The sequence below is a fragment of the Sorex araneus genome, chromosome 1 (genome assembly GCF_027595985.1).
Source record: "Sorex araneus isolate mSorAra2 chromosome 1, mSorAra2.pri, whole genome shotgun sequence".
Classification (NCBI taxonomy): Eukaryota; Metazoa; Chordata; class Mammalia; order Eulipotyphla; family Soricidae; genus Sorex; species Sorex araneus.
This window is the reverse complement of record NC_073302.1, coordinates 290,847,222-290,869,670: the sequence shown is the minus strand read 5'-3', so window position 1 is coordinate 290,869,670 and position 22,449 is coordinate 290,847,222. Positions and strand designations below refer to the sequence as shown.

Genomic DNA, 22,449 nt, shown 5'->3' with positions numbered 1-22,449 from the left:
TGCCGGGAATTGAACCCAGGTTGGCTGCGTGCAAGGCAAAGCGTCCACTGTGTTGTCGCTCCAGCCCCATGACACACATTCTTAAGTTGTGCCCACACCCACTCTTTGAAGGGAACAGAGCAGAGCGAGACCTAGATCGACTCTGCCGAGTAGGCCCCTGCACGCCCGCCCAGGTTTGCTTGTTTGTTTGCTCTGCTTGTTGTGTTTTGGTCATGCCCTGCTGTGCTCCCCACTTGCTGCTGGCTCTGTGCTGGGGATCGCTTCCGGTGGGCTCAGGGCACCATGTGGGGTGCCAGGGTCGGAGCCGGATTGGCCGTAGACAAGACAAGGGCCCTCCCCGCCGTGCTGTCACTCAGGTCCCAGATTTGCTTGTTATAGTCGGTGAACAGCCGCTCATGCCTCTCCCAGACGCCTCTCCCAGACGCCTTCCTTTGCTTCAAGGCTGACCCCCGGGGTGGCCTGCGTGGGGGCTGGGGGGATTTTCCAAGCAGGGGGATGGGGACAAACACGGATGGGCTTCTCCGAGGGCGGAGAGAGCCCCTACACATCCCAGCATTAGACACGAAAGCAGGAAAGGCCACATCTCAAGAGAGGAGATGCGGGCGACACGTGTGCTCAGGCACCGCGTGTGCTCGGCCGTGTGGGCGCACGCAGCACACGGGCTCGGGCAGCATCTGCGCGCGCTTCCTTTGATCCATCCAGGTGGCTTTCATAGGCTCTTCTGGGGGGTGTTGGTCCGGAAGTTCTGGAGTCTTCTCAGGGCTGGATCACGGTTTAATCAGATTAGGGGAGAGGTCAGGGTTTGAGGAACTTCAGGGGCAGGGGTCCGCCTCCTCAGGGTCTGCTGAAGGTCTTATCTGGTCTTCAGATAAGGTGCGGGTCGAAGGCAAACCCTCCCCGCTGTACTGTGGCTCTAGCCCCCCTGCCTCACCCCCACTCCCGTTTGAACCATGCCCGGCCATAGTGAGGGGCTGAGGGGCTGCCTGGGGCGCTTCCTGGTGCTGACACGGTGGGCATTCCGAGGGCCCCTTCTGGGGGCAGACCTTTTCTGTGAGGGGACCCCTGAACTTAGTGGCCGAGCCTTTCCCAGCTGGGCCTGGAGATGGACTGGGGTGGGGTTGGTACGGCCTTAGCTGGAGTGAGACCCTCCCTCCAACCCCCCTTCCTGCCATCATTCCCCTCCTCCCCCCCCCCCCCACAGCTCCAGGAGCCTGCACTGGTCTGGCCTCTCCCAGCTCCCGAGAAGCCTGGGCTTCTCAGGTCTGAGGCGGACTCTGGCCAGGCCAGGGGGGTAGGAGGAGGAAGCCACCCCAGGCATCATGCCCCCCCCTTAGTGTAAATTATACTGCTTAGAAGGAAAAAAGGAGCGACAGGACAGCAGGGAGGGGCGGGCGTTTGCCTTGCACGCGGCTGACCAGGTTCGATCCCCAGCATTCCACGGTCCCCCAAGCACCGCCAACCCCTCAGGAGGGATTCCTGAGCGCAGAGCCAAAAAAAAGTCATTTTGTTGCCAATGATCCCCCTGATACACACACACACACAGTGCACGCCCGAGCCCCAGGGGCCAGTGATGCTGAAGGGAGTGAATGTGGGGGGGGGGCTTTCTCGCAGAGGCTGGTTGGGGTCTCCCGTGGAGAGCTGCAGGGTGGGCTGGTTCCCCGGCTGTGCCTTGCTACCCCCCCTCCCCCCCCCGCACAGGGCCCAGGTTCTCCCGGCCCACCAGTCTCTGCTACTGTCTAGGTGCTCTTGGCCCCCGGGAGAGTGTCCTGCCTATTGGCCGTGTTTGATGCCCAGTGGAAGCGCCAGGGCATGCCCGAGTCGGGCGGCTTCCCAGCTAGGGCTGCAGTTCCAGGGTGCGTTGGCCAGAGGGCATCGGGGTGGGTGAAAGGAAGCTTTCCTGGAGGAGGTGGCCTTTAAGGTGCTTCTGGGGGGAGGACGTTCTAGGCTTCGAATTGGCCGTGGTTCAGGTGCGTGATAGGATGCGTGGGATCATGCTTCTGTGCTCCTCTGAAGGAGAGGACCTTCTCTGAGACAGTGGCAGAGAAGGCGCCTGGAAGGGGGCCACAGGGCCAGCTGAGAGGGCTGGAGTAGGGTCCACGCTTGCAGGAGGTCCAGGTTCAATCCCTGGCACCTCGTGTCCCCTGAGCACTGAGCTGGGAGTAACTACCCCACCCCTGCTCCAGCTCTGCCTGATGTGCTCCCAGCACAGGAAACCAAAGGTTACTAAGAGGGTGGGATCAATAGCTACAGAACAACACGTGTGTATGTGCATGCATGTGCATGCGCGTGCCTATGCACATGTGTGCATGTATGTGTACATGTGTGCATATATATGTGTGCGTGTGTGCATGCATGTGTGCGCATGTGGATGTGTGTATGTACATGCGTGTGTGCATGTATATGTGTACGTGTGTCCATGTATACGTATGTATGTGTTTGTGCCCATGCATGTGTGTGTATGCGTATGTATGTGCATGTGTGTGTACATGTATATGTATGGGTACATACATATATGTGCATGTGTGGTGCGTGTGTGTGTGGAGTGGCAGGTAATGCAGATGGCCCCTGTATTATATGCCGGCACTAGTGCCTGGCCCGGGGCTGGTGCTTCCCGGCACCTGCCTTTCGTCTGTAATCGGGTTCTGTCAGGCTCCGGGAGGGGAGGTGGGGGCAGGGGCAGTGCCCAGGCGGAGGCCCCTGCTCGAGGCCTTGTCCATCTGGTGTGGCCTTGCTCGGGGACAGTGCCAGGTGCAGCCCCCTCTCCTGGGAGGAGGTGTGTGTGCTCTGGGCTCTGGGTGGTCTCCACCATCAGCGAGGGTTGCGGGGCGGGGGCAGGGGCGCAGACGTGACCGTGGGGAGGAGACGGGAAACGCAGATCAGGGAGGGCCCAAGACGGCGCTGGGGTCAGGCACAGACTTGGACGTGGTTCCCCGTGGCCCCGCGGGCACCCGAGGGAGCACTGGGCCAGGAGCAGCTTTGGCGGCAGTTGGAGCCGTTTCAGCTTGGAGTGGAGCCGCGGAAGGCTTGGGGCTGGGGGCTCTGTGCGCCCCGCCCCCTGCTGCCCGGGGACCGTGCTCACCGCCGGCCCCAGCGCCCCGAGACTTCGGGTACACCCGAGAGCCCCTCTGCTGGCCCCTCCGCTGAGCCCCTCTCGCCCCGGAGACGCCCGGGGTGGTGCCGTGCTCGTTTCGGGGGGACTGTGGCTTCAGACCTTTGGCCTCACCCATGTCTCTGCCGCCGTCCCTCTCCCATGCCCGCTCCTGCCCTCCCACGTGGGGTCGTGCCCTGCCACGGGAGAAGCTGGACCAGGGTCCGGGGCGATCAGCACCTGGCGGGCGGGGGCGTTTTCCTGGCGCGTGGCTGCCCTCTCTTGGTGCCCCCGTGCCGGGAGCTGCAGGCTGGCCCGGACTCCTGTCCCTCTGCTCCCCGAGCCGGGGTTCCCGCCGCCCCCCACCTGTGGCCTTGGGTCGGCGTCCGTAGCGGTGGTCACGAAGGGCTGAGTGCACGACCCTCTGCCGAGGGCTGGGCAGGGGGCAGGGGGGGCTTTCCGACTCCCTGCTCTGTTGGTTTTTTTTTTTGGTTTGTTTGTTTTGTTTTTTGGGTCACACCCGGTGATGCACAGGGGTTACTCCTGGCTCTGCACTCAGGAATCACCCCTGGCGGTGCTCAGGGGACCATATGGGATGCTGGGATTCGAACCTGGGTTGGCCGCGTGCAAGGCAAACGCCCTACCCGCTGTGCTATCGCTCCAGCCCCCTCCCTGCTCTGTTGGAAGGGAAAGGTCGGTGGGTGCATGCAGGACCCGCCGTCTAGTTTCTTTTGTGGGGGAGGGGCTCCCAGGGTGTGCCTGGGGGCTCAGGGGTCTCCAGGGTCTCACCTGGCCAGTGCTGTGGGTCCAGCTGTCCGCTGCGAGCAGTACAGCCCAGCCCCCTTAGAGACGTTTTTCAATACAGAAAGGACGATGCTGGGGCTGGAGCGATAGCACAGTGGGGAGGGCGTTTGCCTTGTACTCGGCCAACCTGAGTTCAATCCCCGGCATCCCATATGGTCCCCTGAGCACCGCCAGGAGTCATTCCTGAGTGCAGAGCCAGGAGTAACCCCTGAGCATCGCTGGGTGTGACCCAAACAGCAAAAAAAAAAAAAAAAAAAGACGATGCTGTCAGTGGTGGGGGCTGGGCGCTGGAGGGGTAGCTCAGTGGGCAGGGCGTTTGCTTTTTTTGTTTTTTTTGGGGGTCACACCCAACAATGCTCAGAGGTTACTCCTGGCTCTGCAGTCGGGACTTAGTCCTGGCAGTGCTGTGGGGGATCATGTGGGACGGTGGGGATGGAACCTGGGTTGACCTCATGTGGGTCCAACGCCCTGCCCGCTGCACTACTGCTCCAGCCCGGCGTCTGCCTTTGCAGATCCCCGGCATCCCCTACGTTCCCCCAAGCCCCGCCACTGGGCGCCATCCCCGAGTGCAGAGCCAGGAATGGCCCCCTACTCCCCTCCCCACACCTCTGCCCCACGTAGAGCTAGTTGGGGCACAGGGATGGAGGGGGTGGGGTGGGGTCCCGTCTCCCCAGGCCCCACCAGGCAGGCCCAGCGGTCTCCGCTCTGTGGCTCCGCCGAGAGCCGTGAGAAGGCCGTGGGACACCCCCCCCCCCGCCGGGGCTCTGGAGATAAGAGTGTCTGTGGGTGACATCTGAAAGCCGCACGGCCAGCCTGCTTATCGCAGGGTGTCTTCAAGGGGCCAGGCCCGCAGGGCGAGGCCCTCCTGCCACAGATCCTTGCCCCGGCCTTGGGCCTGGGGCCCGGAGGTTCCAGAAAGCCCCTTCTTCCCCCCGTGTCTTCGCAGGACCCGCCGCCGTGTGGAGTTTGATTATCGAGAGCCGCTCACCCCCCGGATCCTGAGAGGCTCTTCCCCGTGGGTGACTCAAGCGATGATTGTTTTGCCGGGCCGTGGAAGGAAGGGGAAGGAAAGGGTGGGGTCTTCTCACGGACGGACGGGCCTGTGTTCTGGGAGGCCGTCGGCGCGGCGTCCGGGAAAGGGGCCGCACCCCTCCTCGGCCGGGCCCCGGCCACGCGTCACCCGCCTGCACTGCCCTTGTCTGGGTTTCTGGTTTGGGGCCACACCAGGCTGTGACCAGCGCTGACTCCTCGCTCTGTGCTCGGGGCTCACTCCTGGCGGGGATCGGGGGACCCTATGGGATTCCCGGGGATCAAACCCGGGTCGGTCACGTGCAAGACCAGCGGCCTCCCCGCTGGACTCCAGCTCGGGCTTCTGCTGCCCTTCGCATGGACAGCAGGGGCCGCCTTGCCCTCGCCCTGGTTGGGGTGTGTCGGTGCGGCTCGGAGTCCCCTCCCCTTCCCGCCTCCCCACGCTCTGGGCTTTGTTGTTGTTTTGGGGTGAGCGGGGAGGAGGGGTAGGTTGGGTCGTGCCTGCCCAGGGCTGGCTCTGGTGGTGCTGGGGTGACCATGCTGGGCTGACCCTCGGCCCGGGCCCCGCTCAGCCCACGCAACTCTCTCCAGCCCCTCTCGGTTCCTTCTGCAAATGACATGATGTCACGGGGCCCAGCCTTCCCGGGCGCCCTGGGGTCCCGGCTGTGCCCTAGTTTGGGTTCCCAGGTACATCTGACACGTGTGCATTTGTGTCATCTACTGACTCTGTGGAAGTGTGGTGTGTGTGTGTGTGTGTGTGTGTGTGTGTGTGTGTGTGTGTTGGGGTGGGGGAGGGAGAGTGGTGGATTACTCGGTCCTTTGTAGCACTGTCTCCTTTTTGCTCCTTCTAACACTTTTTTTTTTTTTTTTTTGCTTTTTGGGTCACACCTGGCGATGCACAGGGGTTACTCCTGGCTCTGCACTCAGGAATTACCCCTGGCGGTGCTCAGGGGACCATATGGGATGCTGGGATTCGAACCCGGGTTGGCCGCGTGCAAGGCAAACACCCTACCCGCTGTGCTATCACTCCAGCCCCACCTTCTAACACTTTTTATGATCTGTATCTCCAGCTGTTTTTATCCTTTGAGAGTTTCTTTAAGAGTCCGGCTCTCTGTAATTTCCTTGGATCAGGAGACTGTGAGGCGGCCCCTCTCTCCCGCGGGTTCTGCTGGCCCTCACTGTTGTCCTACCCCTCTCTTTCCTGTCCCAGATGTTGTCTGTGGGCCTTGGGGTGGGGTATTTTTAATATTTTTATGCTTTTAATATCTTGAATATTCATCGATTTGCTCCAGCGGGCACCAGTAACGTCTCCATTGTGAGACTTGTTGTTACTGTTTTTGGCATCTCGAATATGCCACGGGGAGCTTGCCAGGCTCTGCCGTGCAGGCGGGATACTCTCGGTAGCTGGCCGGGCTCTCCGAGATAAGGTACCGTGATTTACAAATTTACAATAGTGTTAATGATAGGGTTTCGTGCATGCAGGGTTCTAGTATGGCTCCCCCAGTGTCTGCGTGTGCTCCCCGTCCCTGCCCCCGCCCCCCACGGTCAGCTCGGGCCCAGGTCGGGGCTCTTGCCTGGGGTCCCTGTGTCAGCTCCTTCTGTTCCTCGATTTCCCCGTGTGTGAGCGCCTGGTCTTCCCTGCTCCTCTGGTCCTCTGGCCTCGCTCAGACGCTGCTGTCCCGTTGGTTCCTGATGCGGGGCTGCCTGATTCCCTCTTTCCTCAAGGCCCCGGTTGCCTCTTCCCTCCTGGCCCGCAGGGCGCCGGCGTGCGTCCGCGCGTCCTTCCTGTGTCCGGGCGTCCGTTCCTGGGCGCCGGGCCCTTTCCAGGCTCTGGCTGCTGTGACTAGGCCTCGGAGGCCATCGGCGTGCAAGGATCTTTTCCTCGTGGGGGTTTGGGTCCTGGGGGTGGAGTGTCGGCTGATGGGAAGCTCGACTCTTGGCTAGCTTCTCGGGGGGGACGGGGGCGTGCCTGTACAGCCCCCCGCCCGGAGTCACCCCTGGCCCTGCTCGCTCAGGGGTTGTTCCTGGCAGTGCTCTGGGGACGCGTGCGCCAGGACTGAGCCCAGGTCAGCCACGTGCCAGGCAGTCACCATACCTGGTGTCCTGCCTCCCTGGCCACACGTGCGGATGTGTGTGTGTGTGTGTGTGTTTGTGTGTGAGTGTGTGTGTGAAAGTGAGTGTGAGAGTGTGTGTTTATGATTGAGAGTGTTTGTGAGTGTAAGAGTGTGGTGTGTGTTTGAGGGTGGTATATGTGTGACTGTGTGTGTTTGTGTGTGGTATATGTGTGATTGAGTGTGTGTTTGTGAGTGTGTGGTATATGTGTGCCTCTGTGTGTGGGGGGGGGCGAAGTGTCCACACTGTCTGCCAGAAGCTTGCAGGGGGCCGTTCACCATAGCCGCAGTGGGCGCGGGGCCCCTGGCTGCCCCGTCTGTGCTGACGCCGGTTCTAGTTCTCGGGGACGTGGGTTCTCCTGTGGGAGCCGACCCCTCTGGGGGCAGCACCATCCAGGGGTCCAAGGGAGCCCCGGACAGACCAGGCGCACCTGCGGCTGGACCGGCCCCTGCAGTGCAGGGGTGGGGCGACCGCTGGCCGAGGCCTCGCTTCTCACGGGTGGGCGCCCGTGGGCGGGGGGAGCGCTGGACAGAGCCTGGGCACCCGGGAGGGGTGGGGCAGGCGAGTCTGGGCTGCAGAGGGGGGGTGGGGCCGCCCTGGACTCGACTCGGAGTCACGTGGGGCGGAGACTAGTGCCCAGGGCAGGGCGGGGCGAGGACGGGTGGGGACAGGCAGTGCCGGACTCCGGCCGAGGTGGATGGAGGGTGCCGGGTCAGCGAGGGGAGGAGGGGGCCCTGGCATCCCTGCACTGCTGTCCCTGACCCCCGCCCCCGCAAAAGCCGACCCCTGTTCTGGCGCCTGGTGGACTCTGTCTCCCCCCACCCTGGAGCGTTCTGGGGTGAGGGTGGACAGTGGTTCAGGGGCCCGCAGGCTGTGTGTGTGTGTGTGTGTGTGTGTGTGTGTGTGTGTGTGTGTGTGTGTGTGTGTGTGTGTGTGTGTGTGTGTGTGTGTGTGTGTGTGTTGGCAGCATGGACAGGGTCCCCTTCCCCGGCCAGATGCTGAGCCCCCCACCCCACCCATTCCCGGGGAGGAGCAGGTGGTGGGGAGAGCCCAGCAGTGCCCGTCAAGGGCTGGGAGAGTCTTAGAGTTTGGTCTGGGGTGGTTTTTTCTGCTGCTTGCTTCCCGCTTCCAGGTTAGGATCCCCTGGACTCTCTCTCCTCTCTCCTCCTGCCTCCCCGGAAGTCCCGGGAGCCTGTATCCCTCCTGGCACTGCCCCACCCTGACTGGCCCAGCCCTGCCCGGCTGTCCAGGCCCTGCAGGCCCCGCCTCTCCTGGCAGCAGTTGGTGGGGCTGTGGGATGTCCTGCGCTGAACCAGCTCCCGCCCCCCCCCCCCCCGGCGAAGCTGTGCCCGGCCCCTGGTTACTGCCCCATGGTGCCATGTTGCCAGGGCAGGAGGGGCCATGTGCCGGGGCTGTCCACCCGTGATGCGGGAGCACAGCCTGCCGTTCGGGCGGGCGCGGGGGTCCTGATGTCGGTTGCGGACCCCACTTGCCTGGTGGCACCTGAGCCCCGGGGCCGGGCTGGGGCGCTCCCTGGGGTCGGCTGCTGGCACCCTGCTGACCTGGGGCCGCACCCATGGCAGGCCTGGGGTGGCGTGTGGGAGGGAGAGGGGAAGGGCAGGGTTTCTTCTGGAGCTTTCCACTGTAGGGGGGGGGCTGTCTCCCTGGCACCTCTCAGCTGGAGCACCCACACGGGCCTCACGCCCTCTGTTCTTCGATGCCGCACTCATTCAGTCACTTACTCATTCATTCATTCATTCTCTCGTTGGTTCGTTTACTGAGTGGTTCATTGAATCATTTCACTGGGTCAGTCATTCCCTCGCTCATTCATTCCTTCATTCACCACCCCTTCATTTACTCTTTCATTCTTTCATTCACGCACTGATTCGTTCGCCTATTCACACACTCATCGTCCGTCCACTTGCTCATTCATTGATTCATCCACTCACCGATGCATTTGATCCTTTTATTCGTTCTGTCGCTCACTCCCGGGTGAGCACTGTGGGAGAGGGGAGGGTGAGGTGCTCTCTTCTGGGCGGGCGGTCCCTCCCTCCGAGACTTCCCCCGCCACAGCTGGTCAGCCTGAGCAGCACAGTCCCCCGCTTCCCCGCTGCCCCGCTGGCCCGTCTGTCGCGGCCGATCCTTCGGAGGCGGGTTTCTGGGTCCCGCTGCGGGCTGCGGGGGTCAGCTCTGGCCACGCCTCGGGCTCTCGGGCTCCCGGGCTCTGAGATTGCCCGAGGGGGGGTGGGGGCCAGGCCTTCCCCGCGGCACCACGGGGTCCCCCAGCAGCGCTGGGTGCTGGCCTGGGGGGTCCCTGGCCTGCCGGACTCTGGCCCTTGCCTTGCGCCCTGGCCAGCCGGGGAGGGTCCCCCGGGCCACCTCCAGGGAGGCCTCTGGGCGCAGAGTGAAGTAACAGTCGGGAGGGCACTTCTTCCCGGCCCGGCCTCGCCCAAGGAGATGCCGAGGATGGCCCCCCAGCCCCCCCACAGGTGCTGGTGGCTGGTGGCCGGTGGCTGTGCTGCGGGGGATCCCTGGAGTCACTGACTGGCCCCCCCAGGGATGGCCGAGCGCTTTGGTGTTGTGCGTGGCGGGTCTCCTGGTCTCCTGACTCGAGGTCAGTGCCGGCCAGCGAGGGCGGCCTGGCATCTTGGATGCTCCCCTCGGGCCTGCAGACTCTCGCCCCGAGACGGCCCCGCGGGCTCGGATTCCCTCCTCGGGCGTCTGGCCAGCCCCTGGCTCGCCGCCACCCTGCAGACCTAAGGGTGACCCGGGGCGGCACGGGCGGCTTCCCCGGCTGGGGCCCCCTCACGTGGCCCCGCCACGCCCGTCTGTCTCACCCCTGCCGTGCAGGGGCAGAGTCCGGTCCCGTGGCCCATGGGGTGCCGGGCCCTCTGTGTGTGTGTGTGTGTGTGTGTGTGTGTGTGTGTGTGTGTGTGTGTGTGTGTGTGTGCCAGGGCCTGAGGCAGCAGGTGCCAGGGGTCACCCGAGCTGCGTAACCAGCCTGGAATGCATGGCGCCCATTCATCCCTGAGGGCTCGCCCCACAGGGCTTCCTGGTTCCGGCCTAGGAGTCCGGGCCTCCTGTTCTCTGGGGGTGCCCCGGGACCCCCCTCTTCAGACTGTGGGGGGCCTTCTTTGGAAATGGGGCGCCCCCCAACCCTTGGCGGAGCCCATTGGGGTCCCCCGTGAGTTGTGGGCCAGTTGAGCCTCCCAGCTCCTCCGCGCCCAGGCTGCCCCGTGGTCGAGGTCCTGGGGTCCGTGTGTGTGTGGGGCGTGAATGAGCCCGTCAGGCTGGGACCCCAGGGGCCCGGCATTGGGCAGGCCGGAGACCCAGAACCTGCCATTGAGCTGGGTGCTGAGTGCAAGGCCCCCAGCCTGGACGCTGTTTCTGGGTCCAGCAGGCACCCCTCCTGGTGCCTTCTTCCCCCGCTTTCAGACAGACAAGCAAACCTTTTTTTTTTTTTTGCTTTTTGGATCACACCCAGCAGTGCACAGGGGTTACTCCTGGCTCTGCACTCAGGAATTACTCCTGGCGGTGCTGGGGGACCATATGGGATGCTGGAAGTTGAACCTGGGTCGGCCTCGTGCAAGGCAAATGCCCTACCCACTGTGCTATTGCTCCAGCCCCGCAAGCAAACATTTTTAAAAAAAATTTTAAATTTTATTTTCATAAGCTTATTCTCATTAATTGATCACACTATTTCAGCACCAGTCCCACCACCATTACACCTTCTCACCACCATTATTTTGAGTTTTCCCACTACTGTTCAAGCCTGCCTGCCACAGGCAGATGCTAGATAATTTATTTTGTTTTCTTTTTCTATTTTTAATGAATCACTGTGAGGTACAGTTACAGACTTAAAAACTTTCATAATTCCGTTCCAGTCATACAGTGATTGAGTACCCATCCCTCCACCAGTGCCCATTCTACACCACCGCCCTCCTGCCACCCCCCCACCCCCCACCTCTGTGGCAGGCGCATTCCCTTTTACCCTCTCTCCCCCTTTTTTTTTTCCCTTTTTGGGTCACACCTGGCGATGCACAGGGGTTACTCCTGGCTCTGCACTCAGGAATTACTCCTGGCGGTGCTCAGGGGACCATATGGGATGCTGGGAATCGAACCTGGGTCAGCCGCGTGCAAGGCAAACGCCCTACTCGCTGTGCTATGGCTCCGGCCCGTCTCTCCCCCCTTCTGGTGTTACAGTTTGCAGCACAGGTACCAAGTGGCCATCATGTTCAGTCCATCGTTTGCTTTCAGCGTAGATAATTTATTTTCTATCGCTTACCATGAATATCACGTGAGTCGCACGCTACTGGAATTCTAAAATGGTAAATGATTGGGGTCCAGAGACGTCTCTGTCTCTGTAGGGAGCTAATCTGTTTCGAGATTCATCTGTGAGTCTCTGAGTCGAGGTTGGTGATGCTCGTGGGCTGGGCACGCTCCCTCGGTAGCCGGGAGTAGTCTGTGTTCCAGAACGCTCCGGAACTTACTGGAGCCCTGTGTGCGTCACAGCCGTGGCGAGTCCGGGTTTGGTGCCCGGAAGCTGGGACTCAGCCGGCTGGCGCACGGGTGGGGGCAGGCCAGGGGGCATGGAGGGAGAGGGTGGGCCGGGAGGTCTGTAGAGAGATGGGGGCGGGGTCTCAGCAGCAGCCGCCGCCCCCCGGGGAGCCCCCCTTTCCTGGATGCCACTCCTGCTTCTCAACCCTGCATCCAAGATGGCACTCCGGGATGCTGGTGTCGGAGACCCGGATTGAGGGGTCCAGTTGAGGCAGGCGGGCGGGCGGGCGCCTGAGAGGGCAGGGGGAGCAGTTCTTCCGGCCCAGGGGTCCAGTCCTGACCTGTTTCTATTTTTTTTTTTTGTTTTTGCTTTTTTTTTGGGGGGGGGTCATGCCCGGCGATGCACAGAGGTTATTTCTGGCTCATGCACTCAGGAATTAGCCCTGGCAGTGCTCGGGGTTACCATATGGGGTGCTGGGAATCGAACCCTGCTCAGCCGCATGCAAGGTAAATTCTCTATCCGCTGTGCTATTGCTCCAGCTCCCCCTTGTTTCTATTTTTTATTTTATTTTATTTTTTTTTTGCTTTTTGGGTCACACCCGGCGATGCTCAGGGGTTACTCCTGGCTCTGAACTCAGGAATTACCTCTGGGGGTGCTCGGGGTACCATATGGGATGATGGGAATCGAACCCTGGTCGGCCGCGTGCAAGGCAAACGCCCTACCCGCTGTGCTATCACTCCAGCCCCCCAACCCTTGTTTCTTCTCTGCCACTACCGTGGCTCCCAAAGCCGGGGGCTCTTAGGGATGTCCTAAGCAATTGTTTTGGAGGCTTCTGGCAATTCTTGCTACCCCCCTCCCCCACCGCAGTTCCAGGCCAGAGGGTGCTGTGCTGCTCCGGCCCTGGGCATACCTTTGGTCTGGGTGTGAGGGGTGCTGACGGGCAGTAAACCGGGATCCCTGTGCCTCTGGCCACACCTGACTCCTCCAGGTCAGATGGGAGCTGAGGTCCCCCGCTCCTCCAGGTTCAGATGTGACCAAGAGGGTGACGGGAGCCCCGGGCAGGGCGTGTCTGGCAGAGAGGGTGGAGGACGCAGCTGCCTGTTTGCAGAGGTGTGCATAAAACAGCTATGACTGTGTTGTTCTGGTTTGGGGTGGGTGCATGTGGAGGGCGGGGTGGAAGTCCAGCCCGCCCTTGGAGCGCCCTCTGGCCCAGAGCTGTGCCTCTCCGTGGGTCTCGTTCCCGTGGGGGCTTCAAGACGGTCAGGATCCACTCAGCGTTCCTAGTTTATGGAGGGGGGGAGGGATGGGGAGAGCCATGCGGGCTTCAAGCGCGTTCTCGGTGCGAGGGCAGCAGGCGCGATCCCACAAATTGCCCCGTAGCTGCTTGCAGTCCTGAGCCCGCCCCCCACCCCCGCCTCCGGAGCGCAGCAGTGGACAGATCTGGGGAGACGCGTCCCCCGTTGTGCAGTGACCACGTGCCTGGCTTACGGCCGGAGCGTCACTGCGCAGGAAGGGGACCGGGAAGGCCAGGTTCCCGCTGCCTGTGCCGTCCTCACCGCGAGCCCGCAGGAAGGGTCGGGGTCCAGGAGGGGGTCTGGGACCCCACCTCCTGCAGGGGGGCCGTGATTTCTGCTTCTCAAGCTCGTGCACTTGGACAGATGGCCTGGCGCCTGCTTTCCTGGCGTGGGGTCACGGCTGGCCGCCCCTGCCCGCCACCTTCCCAAGGCTCACAGTTTTGCAGTGTCTCGTGCCCTGGGTGAGAACTCAACGGCCGCACCTGCCATTGCAGGAGAGGAGCATGGGGCGGGGCCAAGTGGGGCGTGGTTAAGAGGGGGCGTGGTTAGGTATGGGGCGGGGCAGGCCGGACTGGATGTGGCCAAGCAAGGAATGGGGCTGGGCGTGGGGCGGGGCCTAGGGGGCCTGGTCACGCATGGGGCGGGGTTGAACTGAAGCGGAGCAAGTGGAGGTGTGGTCAAGCATGGGGCAGGTTCGGACTGGGATGGGGCCAGGTGTGAGGTGGGGCCAAGTAGGGGCGTGGTCAAGCATGGGGCAGGGTGGGACTGGGGTGGGGCTAGGTGTGGGGCGGGGCCAAATGGGCGCGTGGTAGAGTATGGGAGGGGGTTGGACTGGGGGCGTGGCAAAGCGAGAGGTGTGGCCAGTGAATGGGGCGTGGTCAAACGAAGTGCTGTTGTGGGGCGGGGCCTGGCGTGGGGGCGGGGCCAGAGACTCACGTTGGGATCCAGCCAGAGTCCTTGGGCTAGACCCGTTAACTCGTAACCCCAAACCCAGGTGCCTCTGCCTCTTCCAGTGGGCAAGGGCGGGAGTTTTCCCAGGGCCCCTTCCTTGCTCCCAGCGCCAGCCAGGGCCCAGGAGACTCAGGTGGCAGTTCCCCGCCGCTTGGCGGGAAGGCCTGGGTGCTGGGTGTGAAGAGGCGGGCAGGGCGCAGCTGCAGTCAGGCAAGAGGATCCTGGGGCTCAGGTTTCTGCCCAGGGCAGTTAGGATTTCTGCTCCTCCGGCACCTGCCCAGGAAGGCGGAGCCCCCGCCTTCCTGACCTCTCCCAGCTCCAGCCAGCCCTACCCCTGATGCACCGCTGGGGACCAGCCAGGGCCAGGCGGTCTTGGGCGGGAGCCGGGCCCCAGGAAACTTGTATTCCTTATGATACTTGTGGGCTGGAGCGATCGCACAGTGGGGAGGGAGTTTGCCTTGCACACGGCCGACCCGGGTTCAGCCGTCCCTCTCAGAGAGCCCAGCAAGCTGCCGAGAGTATCCCGCCCACACAGCAGAGCCTGGCAAGCTCCCTGTGGCGTATTCAATATGCCAAAAACAATAACAACAAGTCTCACAATGGAGACGTTACTGGTGGTTGCTCGAGCAACTCGAGCAACGGGATGACAGTGCTGTGATATTTCTGGTACCTAGTGGAAGCATTGCTGCGTGCCTCTCTGGGTTCTCCTGCCTGGCTGTGCATTTGGGAGGGGCGTGGCTCTTGTCTCCCCAGGTTTTGTGTAACTGTGTCCCTAGGGTGGGGTCATTGCCTGGTGTCTGGCTTCCTGGGGTTCTAGGCCCCTGTGGAATGCCCCGATTTGGGGCTGGCTTCCATGCTCTGTCCCCCAGGGTGGCCACAGCACGTGGTTCCCCACTGGAGTATGTGGTGTCCCCGCTTCAGCACAGCCATGCAGTCTGTGTTCGCCACCCCGTGTTGGGAGAGCGGGGGAGGGAGGGCGGCTGGTGAGTGGCTTTCCTGCCGACGGCCCCACACTGCCAGCCTGCCGTGTTCAGGTGTGTTTGGGGTCTGCTTCCTGCCCCGCCAGGGTGTGTGCCCGCCTCGGTGGTTACCTTCATTGGTCGCCTTGCCTCAGGGAGCAGCAGCCGTGGGCACGTGGCCAATGGGGCGTGGGGTCCCGCCAGAGCAGCCGGCAGTCCAGGGTCCTGACTCTCGTCTCCGTTCCCTCCGCAGAACCTGAAAGCGGACCCGGAGGAGCTCTTCACGAAGCTGGAGAAGATCGGGAAGGGCTCCTTCGGGGAGGTGTTCAAAGGCATCGACAATCGGAGTCAGAAGGTGGTCGCCATCAAAATCATCGACCTGGAGGAGGCCGAGGACGAGATCGAGGACATCCAGCAGGAGATCACGGTGCTGAGTCAGTGCGACAGCCCCTATGTCACCAAATACTACGGCTCCTACCTGAAGGTGAGGCGGGAGAGGGGCCGGAGACACGGCACCCCTCCGGGGGGCTCTGGAGATGTTCGGTGAGAGCAGTAGTGGCCTCTTGTGATATGGGGGTGATGTCTGATTGATCAGGGGAGGGAGATTGGGGGGAAGAGGGGGGTGCCCTAGCAGACCACGTCAGCTTGTGTTTCTCTCTGGACCGTTCCTCGAGTTTCAAGTTTGTGAGCACGTGTCGGCTACACCGGAACTTGGAAGTGAATTATCTCTCACAGTGTCTGTGCGGGGAGCTCAAGAATGGGACTTCCGGCAGCTGGCGTGATAGCACAGTGGGTAGAACATTTGCCTTGCACGCGGCCGACCTGGGTTCAATTCCTGGCATTTCATATGGTCCCCCAAGTACCGCCAAGTGTAATTCCTGAGTGTAGAGCCAGGAGTAACTCCTGTGCATCTCTGGATGTGACCCAAAAAGCAAAAACAAAAAAAGATAAAGACTGGGACTTCCTTGCTTCCGGTCCCTGGCAGCCGTGTGGAACCACCAGCCTGGCATGGGGGCGGGGGTGCCGCCTTTGCGGCCCTGAGACCCCCCTGGAAATGCTGCAGAGCCGCGCTCGCCGATCTGTTCCGACTCGGCTCTGAGCCTGTCTGCCCCCACTGCCCCCATGGCCCCTCTGCTCCTTACTGAGTCACCTCTGACCCCGGTGTCCCGGGCGGGCGTCTGAGTCGGGGTCGATGAGTGCAGACTCAGCTGCGCCTCCAAAGCTCGGGGCGCGCTTCGTTCCCTAAGCTCTGCTTTCGACACTCAGAGTGGGCGCCTCCTCTGTGGCCGAGAAGCGAGACCCGGGGGGCCCAGGACCCGCGGGGGCTCCTCCTGCTGCCCCGTCCCCGGGCGGTCTTTGGTCTCCTCCTGCCCCTGGGCCTGGCCCCTTCTGTACCCCATTTGGGTCCCTGACTTCCTGCCGTTGGCGCTGTGCATTTGGGGATCCCCATCGTTCCCACTCGTGGCCTGGTGGTGTTTGCCCTCAGGGGCCTGGCACCCCCGGTGGGGCAGGTCCGCGGGGACGCACTCCGGGGCATTTGGGCCGCCGTGCACATGTTTGCACCGAACGCTCACTCCAGGCGGCTTTTCTGGGCTCAGAGTAACTTGCACTCGGGGGCCGCCGGGGAGATGTGCTGGTCAGAGGCGCCTCGTGCTGTTTCCCACAAGCCTGACGCTGGCCCGGGGTCACTGTGGGGTCCTCACGGCTGCCACCCGCCCTCCCCAAGGACGGTATCCTTGTTGCCCTGTTCTGCAAGAGGGCAGCTGGGGCCTCCTCCCCGCGCTGCCCTTGCAGCGTGTGCTGGGCAGCTAGGCCTGCACTGGTTTCTAGAAGGTTCCCAGAAAGGGGCGGCCGCCTCCAGGGTGAACCGCAAAGAGGGTTTTTTTTTCCCCCCTTCCTCTCATTTAGGTTGTAACTTTTTTCTTTTCTTTTTCCTATTGAATCACTGTGAGATAGAACTTTACAAAGCTGTTTGTCATTAGGTTTCAGTCATACAGTATTCCAACACCCGTTCCTCCACTAGTGTACATTTTTATTTTATGTTTTTTTTTTTGCTTTTTGGATCACACCCGGCGATGCTCGGGTTACTCCTGGATCTGCACTCAGGAATTACCCCTGGCAGTGCTCAGGGTACCATATGGGATGCTGGGAATCGAACCCGGGTCAGCTGCGTGCAAGGCAAATGCCCTACCCGCTGTGCTATTGCTCCAGCCCCAACCATTCTACATTTTCCAGCACTAGTGTCCCCACATTCCCTCCTGTCACCCCCCCAGCCTTCCTTTATCACAGGTACCCCCCCTCTCTCCATCCTTCCCCCTCCCTCGCTCTCCGTTTGGGCATTGTGGTCTGCAGTACAGATACTGAAACCCCAGAAGGTTCTTACCACAGGAAATACACACCCGAACCCGGGTCCTTCACCGTGCCCTGCTCCCCACACCTGCTCCTCTGTGTCGGCCTCTGGGTGTTCTGGGCCACTGGGCCCCCAGCTCGTGACTTTTGTGACGTCTAGGGTAGGAGGGATCCTTCGTGGGGTGCCTGCTCCCCACCTGGGTCCCTGCCATGGCTGTGGGCAGAACACACGTCCACCTGCTCACGCGGACCCAGGGCTGTCTGCACCTTGGGGCCATGCTGAGCGTTGCTGCCTCAGACATTCAGGTCAAGCGTTTTGGGTTTTGGCCTTGGTAGCCCACCCCTGGCGCTGTTCGGGGCTTAGTCCTAACTCCGCACTCGGGGGTCACTTCTGGCAGGGCTCAGGGCCCGGGCCCCTGTGTGGTTCCAGGGATCAGACCTGGGTTGACCATGCACCAGACAGGTGCTTTAATCCTCTCCTAACTCTCCAGCTCTGGTGGTGTCTGGGGTTTCAGAGCGACAGATCTTCATCCTTCTCTGGGGTGCATAGTGACCACAGTGTGGTCACTGCCCTGTCCCCCGGCCGTGAGTGAGGGCCTGGTTTCTCTAGCTCCTCATCCCTCCTGCCGGTCCCAGGGGCTCGGGTGGGTGAGAAGTGGTGGCAGTGGCCTTAACTTGTCTTCACTTGTCCTCTGGGCAGATGGTGTGGGGCCTGCTTGTCCACATCCCATCCAAGAAGGTGGATGACTTGGTCGCCTTCCCTTGTCACTCAGGGACAGGCTGTACCTGTCTCCAACTCATGCGCCTGTTCATGCGCCTACTGGCGGCCCTCTGAGCATCTATCCTTCCGCGGGTCTCAGCTTTGCGCCTGTTTGTCATCCCGACCACTGGGGGCGCTGTGAGCATCCATCCTTCTGCGGGTCTCAGTTTTGCTCCTGATCATCATCCCGACCACTGGGGGCACTGTGAGCATCCATCCTTCCGCGGGTCTCAGCTTTGCGCCTGTTCGTCATCCCGACCACTGGGGGCGCTGGGAGCACCCATCCTTCCGTGGGGTCTCAGCTTTGCGCCTGTTCGTCATCCCGACCACTGGGGGCGCTGTGAGCAGCCGTCCTGCCATGGGTCTCAGTTTTTGTTCTTTGCTTTTGGTGGTGCAGGGCGACTGTATGGTGCTAGGATGGGGGGGCTCCCCCAAGCCTGACTCCCCCAGCACCCCCGAGCCCGCCTCTTTGGCCCCACCATCTTCACCCTTGCGGATCTCTCCCTTGCCTGCCTGTTCTCGTTTGTTCCCTGGCTCTCCGTTCATTGACTTTCCTCTTCTTGACGAACCCCGGACATTTGCACCGGGTGTGCTGTGCTGCGCTGCTGTCAGACCCCGATAGCTCCGCCCAGTGTGCTGTTCTCCCGTCGAACCCCAGGCCGTTTAACTTGAGTGTGCTGTGCGTCTGTTAACTCTCTGGTGCCCTTTGCCAAAACCCAAAGAGGATCCTTAATTAAATGTCACTAAATCCTCCAGATATTTTTTTTGGGGGGTGCGCAGGGGGCAGAGCTGGTGATGCGCTGGGCTTACTCCTGGCTCTGTGCTCAGGGGTCACTCCCGATGGGCTGGGGGTGGAGTCCAGGTCTGCTGTGTGCGAGGCGAGCGCCCTCCCTGCTGTGCCGTCGCTCGGACCCCCTGTCCTCCCATGTTCCCCCCTTGGATTCCGGGGGTTCGGCCTGAGGAGGGCACTCTCCGTTCCCTCGGGGGGCCCCGGTTTGCGCTCTCCTCCCCTGTGAGTCTCCGCGTGTGCCTGGCTGGCCAGAGGGAGGCGGGGGCGGGGGGTTGGTTTGCCCGCGGGCAGCGGTGGGCTCTCCGGGCCCTTTGCCCGCGTGCTGCTGTCTCACGAGGGCGGGTCTGGGACGGCGGGGGGACCCCGTGTGGAGGTCTCGCCCGTAGCCGCTGAGCTTCCCGACCCCGTCTCTCTCCCCTCCAAGGTGGGCCACTGCCGGCGGGGGTTCTGTCAGTCCCCGACACGTCCTTCCCTCTGGGTTCCGGCCGGGGGGGGGCAGCTGCCTCCGTCCCCAGGAGCCCCCAGGAATGAGGCCCCGGAACCAGACCCCAGAACCGTTGAGGTGGCTTTGTCTGGTCGGGGGTTAGGGGTTGCCCAGGCACGGGGAGGGGTGGGGTGGGGGTGGTCTCCAGGTCCTGCAGCATCCCCAGCTTGCTGGGTTCTGAGCACACGTGGGGGCACCTGGAAGAGGAACTCGGGGTTGCAGCCCCCTGCCCGGTGTTCCAGTGGGTGCAGATTTGAGAATCCGGGTCCCGAATGTTCCAGAAGGTGTCTCTCGGCACCGAGGAGCTGGGGGAGGGGTATGGTGGGGGCAGGTGGGTGCCACCCGCCGCGCTGTTGAGTTTTTGAGCTCTTCATTCGGGGTTTGCAGCCACTGTGAGCGGCGCTCTGGGAACTGCTCCCACCTCGGTGCTCAGGGGCCCACGAGCAGGGAGTGGAACTTGGGGCCTCACATGTGCGAGGTCAGCTCATTAGAACCTGGACGGTCTCGGGCCGGAGAGATGGTGCCGCAGTTAGGGCTCTGCCAGGGGCCCCTCCGGAGCACGGCCGAGGAAGACAGTGGAAACTTGGGTGGCCCTCACGGGAGACTCACCGGGTTCGAGTGAGGCCGCCGAGGGCAACAGATCGTGACCCCAGTGTGAACTTTGGCTTTGCACGAACACCCCAACCCCGCCACACCCTTTTTTCCCCCCACCACACCCCGAGGTGCTCAGACCTTGCTCCCAGCGGTGCTCAGCCTCCAGAAGGCGGGGCCTGGACTCAGCCCGCCCACAGGAGCGGGCACTGCCAGGGACCACGTCATGGAGGCTTTGCCCTCGGGCCCAGGACGACCACCAGTGGCCCCGTCAGCTGCAGTGGGGGGGGGGTCCCTGGGGGTCAGCCCCTCTTCAGTGGCGTTTGCTGTCCACGAGGCAGCCTGCCGCGCGCAGAGCCACGTCCTGGGGGCACAGAGCAGTCACGCGCTGAGCGTGCAGGGCTACCCCCGTTGCACAGCCCGGCCCGGGAGCCGTGGCACCGCCCAGCTGGGCATGATGATGACCAGGTGTGCGCTTCCCGGGGCGGCGGGGGCCCCGGACGCTTCCCTCTAGGAAGGCGAGCGAGAGGCCGTTCCCGCCTGGCAGAGGGTCCCCGCTGGGTCCCGGCCCGCCCCCCTGGCTTGCCGACCTGGATGCCGGCGCTTCTGGTTCTTCTTGTCCCGACACTCGCGGGGCGAGTGCCCTGGGCCTGCAGGGGCTCTGACAGACCTGGGTGCTGGGCCTCCCCTCCGCCTTGCCCTGGGTGAGGGCTGGCCCCGAGGCCTGCTGTCCTGTCCCCACTCTGCTGAGACACGTGGGGAAGTCGAGGCAGCGCGGTGGCTGGGCCCCGGCCCGCCCCCCGTCCACCCTGCCTTGGGCTGCCGACAGCTGCAGCGTGCCGGGTGCCTGAAGGGGCGGTGGCTGCCGTTCTGGGGCGTCGCCCTGCCCCCCTGGGTCTGCACCCAGCCCAGCCCCGCCCACCCGGCCTGCAGCCTCTTCCCCAGCAGCGTGTGCTGTGTCGGGACGGGGCCGCCCCTGGCAGCTGCCCTGTGGCTGTCCTGCGCCTCCTGCTCTGGCCCCACGTGTCTGCCTGCCAGGGCCCCCGTGGCCCCGGCTGTCCTGCTCCCCAGCTGCCTCCTGGCACTGCCCACCGCGTCCAGTGCGCGGCCCCCGATAGTGCTGTGCTGCGCTGGGGACCCTGACTCTGGCCCCCGGAGCTGGGCACGCCCTTCAGGGTGGATGCCTGTGGTCCCACACGCAGGGGGGAAACTGAGGCAGGGAGGTGGCGAGGGCCTGGTGTGCAGCCCCAGGCAGGAATGACGCCCGCTTCCCATGGTGGGTGCAGAAAGTCCATGCAGCTCCCTGGTGCCTGTGTCCCTGCCTGGTCCCCGCCCACAGCCCTCCTGGCTCTGTCTCGGGTGGGCAGGTGGGTGAGCAGGAGGCCCCGAGGCCGACCCCCGGCTCCTCACAGGCGCCTCCCCCAGCTCTGCAGGGCCCTGTGGCCCCGAGTTGTGCTGCCTGAGCAGTTGGGGGGGGACACACAGTGTCTGAAGGAGAAGTGGCCCCGTGATGGTGATAGGGATGCAGGTTTGGTTTGGTCTTGGGCGCCTCAGCCAGTGATGCTCAGGACGTACTTCTGGCTCTGGGCTCAGGGTCACTCCTGGCTCTGGGCTCAGGGTCACTCCTGGCTCTGGGCTCAGGGTCACTCCTGGCACGGCTCGGGGCCATGTGGGGTGCTGGGGATCCAGCCTGCGCTAGCTGTGCGCAAGGCAAGTGCTCTGCCCTCTATACTGCCCTCTGGCCCCAAGGGTCCCCCTTCCTCCCTGCCAACACACACACACACACACACACACACACACACACAAAGGCCAGCAGTGGCCAAGCAGGGTGTCCAGGCTGTTGTGGAGCCCGTCTCTCCCCTCCCCTCCCTGCTTCCCCCACTTCCTCACGTGCTGACAAGGGGACTGAGGCGGAGCTGGAGTGCGTGAGCGCGAGCACCTCCTCCAGGTGGGGGACAGATGCCGTGGCAGCCTGCAAGACTGACGAGGCACCCAGCCCCGGTGTCACCCAGGGGTCACCTGTCACCTGGGAGACACACCTAGTCTTGGTGTCACCCATGGGTCACCTGTCGCCTGGGAGACTGGTGGACTCAGCCCCAGTGTCACTTACGGGTCACCTGCGAGATGGTTGGCGCCCAGCATCAGTGTCCCCAGAGCCTCCCTGGGCAGAGGCTTCCCCATTCCAGAGGGCCTCCGACACTGGCCTTCCTCATGGGCACTGGCTCCAGCTTTGTTCCGAGTCTGTCATTGGAGAGGAAATGACCGAGGGTCCTGCAGTTGGGACAGGGGTGCCCCTGACCAGGTCTTCTCCCCGCCTCTGTAGCACTGGTGTGTGCCGTGTGTGTGTGTGCGTGTGTGTGTGTGTGTATGTACGGGAGCAGATATTGGCTCCTTGGCTCCTCCCCTGCCCTTTTTTCCCTGTAGTGCTGTTGTGTGCTCTGTGTGTGTGTGTGTGTGTGTGTGTGTTCAGGAGCAGGTATTGGCTCCTCCCCCTGCCCTTTCCTCGTTGCCCTGCCCTTGGCAGCTCCTCTGGTTCCATGTGGAGGGGGGACTGCCCCGAGGTTCCCGGGGGTCCCGACTCACGTGGCTCCTCTCCCCCCTCCAGGACACGAAGCTGTGGATCATAATGGAGTACCTGGGCGGAGGCTCGGCGCTCGACCTGGTGAGTGGCCGCGCCCTTCCCTGCCACTGGCTTGGAGACTTGCCCCCGGCTTCTTGGTTCCTGTTGCTGCACATCCG

At 63.1% G+C, this 22,449-nt stretch overlaps 1 protein-coding gene across 1 annotated transcript in view; it reads left to right on the top strand.

Moving 5' to 3' along the window:
* The window catches only part of STK24 (serine/threonine kinase 24), a 42,981-nt gene that overhangs the window by 13,387 nt on the left and 7,145 nt on the right, over positions 1 to 22,449 (top strand). The window contains exons 2-3 of the mRNA XM_055145541.1: positions 14,990 to 15,220; positions 22,316 to 22,372. Of these exons, the coding sequence (XP_055001516.1) occupies positions 14,990 to 15,220; positions 22,316 to 22,372 (288 nt within the window). The remainder of the gene's footprint in view (positions 1 to 14,989; positions 15,221 to 22,315; positions 22,373 to 22,449) is intronic.